This window comes from Plectropomus leopardus, chromosome 17 (assembly GCF_008729295.1).
Source record: "Plectropomus leopardus isolate mb chromosome 17, YSFRI_Pleo_2.0, whole genome shotgun sequence".
In the NCBI taxonomy this organism is placed as follows: domain Eukaryota; kingdom Metazoa; phylum Chordata; class Actinopteri; order Perciformes; family Serranidae; genus Plectropomus; species Plectropomus leopardus.
Genome location: NC_056479.1, coordinates 14722260 through 14733372, shown reverse-complemented (window position 1 = coordinate 14733372; position 11113 = coordinate 14722260). Strand labels below are relative to the sequence as shown.

The 11113-nt window shown below is 40.3% G+C and overlaps 1 protein-coding gene across 1 annotated transcript in view; it reads left to right on the top strand.

The window, feature by feature from the left end:
• The window catches only part of gcgra (glucagon receptor a), a 47871-nt gene extending 40085 nt beyond the window's left edge, over positions 1-7786 (top strand). Inside the window, exons 11-14 of the mRNA XM_042504626.1 lie at positions 1471-1559; positions 1664-1808; positions 4270-4311; positions 4397-7786. Of these exons, the coding sequence (XP_042360560.1) occupies positions 1471-1559; positions 1664-1808; positions 4270-4311; positions 4397-4762 (642 nt within the window). The 3' untranslated portion in view covers positions 4763-7786. The remainder of the gene's footprint in view (positions 1-1470; positions 1560-1663; positions 1809-4269; positions 4312-4396) is intronic.
• The last annotated feature ends 3327 nt before the right edge of the window (positions 7787-11113 follow it).

Genomic DNA, 11113 nt, shown 5'->3' with positions numbered 1-11113 from the left:
CAGTATATCTTTAAGAAGTTTATGAAAAGTAAAGTAAATGCAATCTCTTAGTTTGAAAGAAGTATACTAAAAGTGCAATTGAATAAACTTCATTTTTTAAGGAAAGATAAATAGATAGATTAATGGATAGATAGACTATATCATCGACTATTGATCCAAATTGGGAAATTTTAGTTACAGCAGCAGGTTGAATGGAAGAAGTAAAACCTTAGTAATATACATTTCACAGTAGAAGGCAGAAATATATATATATTCAGAAATAATCTTAGCATAATCTTTAAGTATAAGATATACAGTATATCTATTGAATATGCAATATACAGAATATACTATAATACACTTTTAATACACTAAAGTATAAATTATATCCTTAGGAGAACACACTACCAGTATATACATAAAACAAATATACATTTTTTTTAAGTTTAACAGTTCAGTGAAGTGAGTACAAGAATAAGTTGTGCAAATCTGCCATGTGCAAAAATAAGATTTGCATATTTTAGGAGTGAAACAGAGTGGAGCTTGGTTAGGACAGAAAACTATAAAGCAAAAAGTTTGATGTTAAACAGAGGTGAGGTGTTGTACAGTTATTGCTTTGGGCAGGAAAGATTTCCCTTAATCAGTCCCTCTGACAGCATGAAACTTTTAAAGCAGTTCATTCTAGACTGATATTGACATAAACACATCTAACATTTGCTCATTTCATCAATTTCATAGAACAAAACTGTAAATCCTGCACTGTGTTTCTTATAATAACAAAATGCCTGCACATATAACTGTACGCACCAATGAGGTCCTTTCACTTCCCTGGTCCAAGCACCTCCAAATAACTATGTAAAGGTCACATCATAAGTGATTTTCATTAGTGGAACACCCGCTGTTTCTTGAAATGTCAGCTGCTGTGAAGGGCCCCCCTGACGACAATGTGCTTCTGTTGGGAGTAATAATGTTTGAGACTCAGTTCAATTAAATCAGACAAGAACTATGTTTTGTGGGGCGCCCCCTAACTAGCACAGTGAAGCATGCGTCCCCAATGCAAAAGGCTCTTTAGCCTTGCTACAGCCGTACAGGTTCAATACCAACCCGGAGAACTTTGCCGCAAATCATTCTACAGTCTTTTCACTCTTTGTCGTCTTTCTTTGGCTTTCCTAACAAATGGAGGTTGTAAGGCCAAAACAACAATCTTAAAAAAACCCCCACAAATTTAGTTTCCGTTTCACCGAAAACATTTTTACTGTTTTCATTGGAAATACATTTCTGTATACATGTGGCAGTATGTGGATTGTGTTTTTTTCCGCAACTTTGAGCAACACAATCTTCCTGTGTTTTTTGGATGGCAGCCAAAGTTTCAGTGTTTTAGTGTCCCAAAACTTTGCACAGAAAAGCATAACTGTCTGCATGACCTTCAAGATCAGTTCATCATGCAATCAAAACTGTTACTATCAACACCAATGTCTCCGTCTCTCACAGATCAACTTCCTTATCTTCATCCACATCATCAAAATTCTTGTGTCCAAACTTCGAGCGCACCAAATGAGATACACAGATTACAAATTCAGGTGAGTTCAAGCGTCAAAGCACTTTATCTATTTACATACAGACAGACATTACTCTCTCCACTTATGCTTTCTCTCGCTTTGTCTCCCACCCCCATCCGTCTCAGGCTGGCTAAGTCGACTCTGACCCTGATTCCTCTGCTGGGCATCCATCAGGTTGTCTTCATCTTTGTGACAGATGAGTCCACCACAGCCACCATCGGGCTGCGTCTCACCAAGCTCTTCAGTGACCTCTTCTTCTCCTCCTTCCAGGTTGGACTCTGAAAAAAGAACATGAAACGAAGCATCTTTATTTTTACAAAGAAAGACAACACTATGAAATAACTCATAGTCAAGACATTCAGCTTTGATCAGAGCTTTGAGTGAGATGGTTCATCTCACGATGGTGCATCTTATGGTTCAGTTAATCTTAACAAGATTCAATGGAAGACGCCTAACTGCAGCTGACAGTTACATTTTTGTCTCCTAATCAAATCCAGATCTCAACATTCACGCTATACTAAACTAACAGTACAAAAGTTATTCTTTCATGAAGTCTTAGTGTCATTCCAGCTGAGATTGTTCAGTGATTCATTCAGAAGTTGCTGCATGTCTGAGTTTCCCTTCCCCCGGGTCCTGTATTTACTCATGTGTCAGGTGGGATTACATTAGTGTAGTTTGCTATCCGTGCTGCTAACTGGCTGTGTCACACTGTGACATAATGACAGTGACCTTTTTGCTACGGGGACACAGATGACGCGAGTCAAGATAACAGGCAACCACTGGGGGAATCGCCTTGATGCAGAGAGCGACACAGAGACGACAATAAGAAGTCAAAGACAACAAGAACAGCCATGAGGCTTTACACTTAAGACAGAAGACACTCTAATGTGCACATGATTTTGCCCAGTGGTTCGGTCATAAAGCAACAAACTTTCAACTGGCCCTTATAACTGAAAAGGTTCATGCACTGATGTACTACAACCATGGTGTCATGTTTTTAAAACTTTAAACATTGGATTATCAAAAAATGTGTGAGTAACTACTGTAGCTGTCATGCATTAATGACCAGAGAGACAGAGTGAATAAAAAACTCTCGAGCACAACTCTGAGGGCAGATGAACAAAACAAGGTGTGTCTACTGAGCAAAAATACAAGTCAAAGTAACAAGAGGTCAGCTGAGGTGGAATCCAAAATATATGCTGGGTTGAAATCGAGATCAAAATTACAAGGAAGATATGAAAAGCTGGAAAGCTAAGGCACAAGGCACAAAGGCAATCTGGCAGTGAGCTAGTGAAAGTGCACCGGTATATATACCAGGGAGCTGATGAGGAACAGGTGAGTGATGATTAGCAGGTGGATTGAATCTACTGATGAGGGCAGGCAGCGGAGCGGCAGGGTCTGAATAACAGCAGTTAGAACACAATGTGCAAACAAACCAAGTGAATTAATGAATGATAAATCAAGTGTAATTCAAAACCTTGACAATAAGAGACACTAAACTGTTTGGTCTTTTGAGTAGTTCAGTAGAAAATGGCGATTGTTGTTAGCTGTTAAGGCGTCAAGACATGCCATTGGGGTTGTAAAGTGTTTGACACACTAGTTTGATTTCTCTGTTTTGGCCTTCTGGTGGCTTGTAAGTGATCAAAGGTATAGACATGTTCAGTAGATGTTTTTAGAATTGGCAGTGGGTAATGGGGTAATGTGCTAGAAAGTAGGTACTACTTTTTGTTACTTTTGTAATTCAAGTAATTGGTTATTTAGTTATGTTTTCAAATACACAGTTTGTTGCTTTTATTTTTATTTCCATTAATGTCATGTTTGTTGAAACATGATGTACTTTAGCTTCCTCTAAAGAACAAGACAGAGCTGCTGCTCGGTGGACAGCTGAGAAGCAGAGACCACAGGAATAAACTGCATGTACAGCTCATATATTTTCAAATCTTACTTTGTGAATAAAGTGTATATTTCAAACCAGTGCTGCATTGTTGGAACAGGAGACAGTGACTAACGAGGCTAACTGAGACAGTTTTGGTGAGTTTTATTTTGTTGAATGAATGAGTTTACCAAGAAATTAAGCTTATAGTAGTAGTCTTAGTAGTAGTAGTAGTAGTAGTCTTAGGTGAAAGAGAGAAACTTGAATTGGTGGTTGTATTTTTCAGCTTAACAAGAAAATAGGTTAGGAGTTCAGAGGAGATAGGAGTTTTTCCTTTTGTGAGTTTGTTTTGCTTATTTATCAGATCTCAATGAAGGTAGTGAAGGTGTGCTCGAACACATCTCCCAGCAGAAACCACAGTAATTCCAGCAATCCTGAATTCCTCTCTAGCAGCAAGGCAGCAAAGACAGTGAACAAAAGACGCCGCTCCCTGATCCGTACTACAGCTTGGTCGCTTGGTCATTACTGTAAAAGCTTACCTCAGTGACTTTCATACTGTTGGTTTATTGACCATTTCGAACTTGACAACATGATCATTCCAAGTTTATTACAAGTGTCCTTCCTGTTGAAAGGTTTGTTAAACCAATCGCTGACAGGAAGTTCACAGGGACCAAAGCTGTTGCCAACTGGATGGCAGTGAAACGGTCCTCATTGAAGTTAGCTCACTACAGAGGATGCAATGGTACACATAAAAATGGCTGCCACTCTGACCATGCTGCTATGTTGATTTGAATAAGAATATCTATTCTTTCTCATTCTATTCCTATGAGACTGATCAAGTGTTGTTTTTCTCCACAGGGTCTCTTGGTTGCCATCTTGTACTGCTTTGTCAACAAAGAAGTGAGTGTCTACATCTGTGCAACATAAACAACCCCCAGACTTCTCTCCGTTTATCACATTTAGAATGCATGCCTTCTCTTTTCAGGTGCAGTCGGAGATCATGAAGAAGTGGAAGCGCTGGAAGCTAGGGAGGAACATTGAGGAGGAATACCGCCACACCTACAGCAACACCCCCAACACGAAGACAGCCAGCCTGTTGAACCACGTCTCTCGACTGCCTCATCTCCCAGACGTTGCCAAAACCTCCTCTCCGGTCTGCAGCCCTGAAGAGACGCACATGCTGGTGGCTGGATGCCAAAACGGTATGGTCCACAGTCAGGGGGCAGACCAGTGCACCTCCCCGCTTCACAAGGAAACCATCAGCAACTGCACCCTACTGGAGGACATTAGCCTTACGGACAAGGTGCAGTGTTATGAGGGTCAGAGAGAGAACGTGGAGAGCCACCTGTGAAAGGTGCTGGGAACAAGAACTTGATGAGGAAAGTTCCAGGGCCTTGAGCTCTCATGTGGCTCTGACATACTGCCCTGGGTGGCTGTGAGGAGCTGTGCTGATAGACTCATCTATCAGAGCTGTCTTTGCCAAGAGATTGCTGTCACTGGGAGACCAAGCGGCCTGCGAACAGAGAATAATATGGCAGACTCCCACACTGAGACGTCTAATGTTCTGTGAGCCTTGTGAATGGATTTCTGTTGATGTTTGTTGGACAGCGAAAGAAACTGCTGCCTGTTGAACAATGAATCAAGGCAGATAAGCCATGTAAAATAACAAGAAAATAACCTGAAACCTCAAATAGCAACAATGGAAACAAAACAACAAAAAAGAAACAGGGTCCTTGCTTGAGCCTCTGCTTTAATTTGTGCTTTGTATCAAATGTGTGTTTTGTGGTACTGGAGGTCAAAGACAAGCTGGACATTGAACTGCATAAACAAGAAAAAAAAAAAGACCAAACAAGTGACTCAAAACGAGATGATAGGGAACATAGACTTTTCCCCTTTTTTTCTTTGCTCTGATATCTGTAAATGTTTTTTTGTCTATACTGACTCTGATGAAAATGTACAGAAAAGGACGAAACATTCTGCTGGCCGTACCTTGTACAGTTAAGATGACCACATTGCTGTTCAAGCGGCCCAACACAGGGGACACTGGAAAATTGGCAGCTGCTCTCACCAGGTCATTCCTGGCTTACATACAGACATTACAAGAGGTCAAGAGACGGTATGCAATGAATAATAAATATGATCTTTAGTTTTACAATAAAACAAGTCTTTTTTTTTTTTTTTTTTTTTACATCGGCATGAGCCTTGGATACTGCATTGCTACAGTTATGATTATGTAAATGCGCCAGGCGTCTTTTCAAGGGGAATAGTTGCAATTCTGTGCTGTTAAATGTTTTCTTTCCTCCTTGCCATCAAGATGTTGTCTGACTCACAGGCTTTGGCACACAATATTCTACACAGTAGCCCACTCAGCCCTCGAGAGGAAGGCTGATAGGGACATCCGAGCACTCAAATCAAGGATAAAAATACACAGCATAGAGACCTGTCAAGCAACACATGCATAAAGTATGAATCCAACACATGCTACTCAGTCAGTGTAATACATCACCTCCAGCACAAGGCTGTTTTTGGAGGTAAAATGTAGGCCATCGTACATGCTCATATTTAGTGGGTTAGAAGTTGCGTGAATCATTCACTGAGGATGCCTGCTGTACAGTGCCATCACATCAGTATCTCCACTGTGCAAACGCCCAAAAGTCGGAAAGCCTTTGCTAATGATTGCCTGCGCCCAGTTACTCTGCACACAGTGTTTAATGTTCAGCCTTGTGCTGTGTCGACAGCGGCTGTGGACACTCAGAACAAAACTCTGCACCCTAAAAGTGGAACAAAACATTTTAGTGACAAACAAAGCAAAATTAGTAGTGGTACATTCACCTCTGAATACATTGCATTTATTTTTAAAGGTCCATTGTGTAGGATTTAGGGGCATCTATTGTTTATAATGACTTTATAGTGTGATATAGATATAAGAATCATGTTTTTGTTACATTAGAATGAGCGGTTTGTATCCATACAGAGTGGGTTTTCTTCTTTGGAGTCTGCCATGTTGTTCAACAGTAGCCCAAAACGGACAAATCAAACACTGGCTCTACATCGGGCGATTGATGTTTTTGCATTGGCCACCGACATGCTTTATACACAGGAGAGGTTTCAGTTCGGCAACCTCCCCGTAAGAAATCACTAAATCCTACACACTGGACCTGGAGAAAGGAAGCCGTGTGCAGAGCGTTAATTCATCTTTGAGTTGCGAAACGTTTGCCAGAACTAACTCACCATGACTTTGTATGTATGACTATTTGCACAATGTTAATTTATAATTGATAAATACTGTGTATATATATGTGTGTTTATACAGTTGATTTATTTGATTGCTGTCAATATATTTCTTGGCAAGTCTGTCCGTGTGTGTATGTGTGTGTGTGTGTGTCTGTGTGTGTAGCTATATATTTTCAGGTAGGTATGAATGTGTGCCATTTCAGTATGTGTTGCAGTTGGATGAATCATTGGCTGTAGCCAGATAAGTGATGGATGGTATAAACAAGTACAAATGGCTTCACACAGAGCGTAGAGGTCAGATGTCATTGTGAGTCCCACTCAAGCTTATGTAGTGATGCATGACATATGAGGTCATGCCAATATACAGTGTAAGAAATACACAGCTCTTTGTTTTATTAAAGAATCAGTGTGTTTCCACTGGTATCATGTAGTTCAGGGCTAAATTAAAGCACAACAACAGCGTGTTTGTCATTCAGATAATAGCTCTGTGCATTTACACTTCAGCCAGGTGCTGGTATTGAGTTGGTAAAAACAAAAACATTTCATCGGTGTCTGCTGAGGATTGTAATAGAGCAGGTACATATCCAATACTCGGAATCGAGCTGAGAGCATGACACACATGCTGCTGTTGCCCGGAGGTGAATTTGCAGTGTTTTTTCTTAGTTTCCAGAGCAGGAGAAATGTGTGTATACTGAAAAAGTAACACAGGTATGTTGTGCACCTTGAGTAAAATAGTACTGAGTAGAGTATATATGTATGGTCAGAGTATATTTCTAGTTTTATTTCAAACTATTATGTGTATTTTAAGCTGTGACCTTAACCATGTATGTTTTTGAAGCCAGCAGCTTGGGTCACTCCCCTTCTGGACCAAAGTGGTTCTGTCTGAATGTATTCTATGAGGGCCCAAATCAGTATGTTCCTTTTTATTTTCTATTAATGGTGGTTATGTACAGTATATTTGCTGTGAGGACCCAATCAGTAAGAACTGGCTGTGTTCAGATGTATACAATTCATCATTTATTGTGTCCGCTTATCAAACATCAAATGGTGAAAGAGTAAATTACAATGTAGGCCTATGTGAAAGAGAATTTTAACTTGCTGTGTCTTTTGTATTGGTGAACATTCGAAATGATAAAATAAAAACGGCAAAGCATGTGCAGATCTTCTTTCTTGGCTTGTTGGTGATGTAGGCTGCAGTGGTCAGCTTGTCCTGCTGGTTGGCTTATAAGGGAGGTGAGTATTGATTTAACCTCTGGGTCAGGTGCTGTTTCCTAGCACATACTGTTCCTTTTGTGGCCAAGGGTCACTGGATAGGTCAGCTCACTTTCACTCAAAATCACTCAATTTCAACTAACCAGTATCCCTAAAACCATTTTATCAGATGGTTGAAAAGCTTTGAGAAGAATTTCCTATATCAGGGTTTGGAGTGGTGTGTCCAACCTTTTCTGTAACTTTATAAAACCGTCAAATGGATGGAACAACAACCTTTAGGAAATTGATATGAATAAAACAAAAAACATGGTTCTATGCATGTTGCTTGCTTATTCATCAGGGACTGAAGTTTAGAGTCCATGAGTTGTCTCTGCACGGATCTCAACATGGAGGTGGCGGAGCCAGCGGCTAGCAGTAAACGGTGCTAGCTGCAGTCAATTGTGATAGATATTTGTACCTGACACAATGACCTACTCCACATTTAACTACATTTATATGGGAAGGAGTCCATTCTGATGGGTGTTTGTACATGACAGAATTATCTACTCATACAGATTGTTTTTTTAATAGTGTTGCCTTCTTTTAAGAAAAGACCACAGGTCCTTATTTCATGGAACAATTTAAAGCCCTTTGGGTATTAGAAGATGGGAAGTGGTTTGTAACAGCATTTTTCACTCCATATGGAATAAATATATTAGGACAAAGGTCAATGGCTGTAGTGTTTATGTTTTCTCCCTGAGGCTTGTGAACTGGGGTTGTGTCCTGATGTGGACAAACAGATTGAGTGTTATCGGGCTTATCAGGCTGTGTTACTCTTCACCCTCAGCTCCCCCTGACAGGCTTTCAGGGAGGCTACATGCTACCTTTGCTATCATCAGCTCCTGGGATCCTTAGCGTGGCACAGCTTTCGGGGAACAGTGCTTAGAAGGTTTCTAAATGAATATATAACATCCACATGCCTCATCAAGCTGCGAAAACCCCATATGTATGAATGCAACACACAAATAATACTAAATTAGTTAACAGAGTGAGTGAACTGTGATGTGCTTTGGGTCACATCAGAAGGTATTAAATCAGGATTTTACTTTGACAAAAGTCTTAAATTAACTGACATATAGTATAAGCCATATTCATGGAGGTAATATCAGTTCCGTCACATTCTTGGATACAATGCACCTCTCAGTGTGATCTCAAAAAGAGAGCAAAAAGTTAAAAATGACAAAGAAAGTTTCTTGAAGTAAATGTTTCCTTTTGCTGTTAGGGAAAAAAACTGCAAAACACTGTGAAATACTTTGGGTGCTTATCTAAACTGCTCTTTGCTAACTCAGTTGAGCTATTGATCACTGTAAACGTTATGGAGTCCATCAATTACCAGCCTCTTTTACTGTCATATAAATCCACCTTACCAGGCAGCTGGTAGCAGCTCACATTCATCACGCCACTCCACTCACACTGAAAGAGCGAGCATGAGCACCAACAGTCTCAGGAGCCACTCATGCAAACAAAATGAGGCAAAAACTGGACTCTTTTTTTTTTTTGCATTTACTAATGACCATGGCATTTACCCAATGTATCCTTCAGGTTAGTCAGTACATGCATTAAAACATTTAATATACCTATTTCACATTCACATGAAAACAGTGTGAACATTAATAATTAAAATCAAAGATCTATGGAGCAGCTGTGGCTTGGTTTGTAGAGCAGGTCGTCTACTAATCGGACTTATGGCAAGATACTGAACCCCAAATTGCTCCTGATGGCTGTACCATTGGCGCGTGCATTTGAATGTTTAACTGAATGGCTCCTTCCCACTTTAAAGTATGAACCATGATTTACATTTTTGTTGCAATGCTTATTTATAGAGTACATTTGATGTAGTTAGTTTTGGTTTCGCATTGCAATTGTAAAAGCGCACTAAAGATCTATAAACAACATATCTGTCCTGCTAGTATCACCTGTGTGAGCTGCGTCTATACTTGATATTCATTGGTGTATAGACGCGCTCTCCCATCCTTTTGTACCCCCCTCACCTTAACCCTTTCGGAAAATAACTCACAAGTTTTTTTAATAAAGTCATCTCCTGTCCTCATGTGCTTCAGCAGCTTATTTTGTCATGTTGTGCTGTTCATAGACAAACTGAAACCTACACTGCACATTTGCTATTACTTGACTATTTCACTGCTAATTTCTTCTCTGTTCTGACTGCAGCTTCTGTCTCTTCCGTGGGTTTCCATTACAGATTTGCACAAAACATAAGCAATATTTTCGAAATGTTGATAAAACACAATAGTAAAGACTGCGTTTCTTCTCTCGTGATGTTATTGCATCTTCTCCTCTTTCTAACATTCCAAGAAGCATGGCTATAGATGGTCAAAACATTAGCAGCTTTATTTCTATTGCAGCCACCGCACTACCGCATTTATGTCTTGGTCTTTGAAAGCATGACTGATACAAAAGCATAACTGCCCTACACAATAACATTTCGTCAGTTAAATTAACATAATTTACTCTGTTTCACAGAGGACAAAGGAGAAGAGAAGAGAGGAGAGGCGAGCAGAGAGAGAGAGAGCAGATTCATTGGTTTGGTTAATGCACGAGCGTCATCAGCAAGGTTGTTAGAGCTCATTAGCTGTGTTTGAGAATCGTGTTATCGTCTCTCCCAAGCAGAGCAGAGTCCCCTGGGTACACACACTCTGGGTCAAAGCAACCCAATCTACCAAAGCTACTACATCCCCATGTAATATGAAGAAGACACTCTCAGTTTACGCACACACGCTCACCAAACACACACAAGCCACATCCAAGAGATCCTCCTCGCCACGGCCTAATAGTCTGTCAACAGCCCTGCATGGCCTGGTCACAAGCAAATTAAATCAACTAAATGTGCAATCAGATTATCGCCATCAAACACAGAATAAGTTGAATAAATCCAATATCTCAGACAGTGTGGTGGTTGGAGCGGAAGCAGTGAGGAAGAGTGACTGACGTGGCTCTGGGTAAATGCACAGGCCTGGGTGGGAGTCTGATAACCAAAAGCTTCTTTCAGAGGAGGATTAAAAGAAGAGCTCTCAGGGAACATCACCGTCCTGTGCTCAGCAGTGTGGCTCAAAATAATCAAAGAAATAAGAGACCATTGTTGATATCCCATGGGAGAAATGACATTTCAAATATTCCTTTGAGAGGTTTTTGAAATGAGAAACAAGGTTTTTATGAGTGAGCTTTGGAGGTGATTTTAGATGGATTTTGTCAGCTTCAG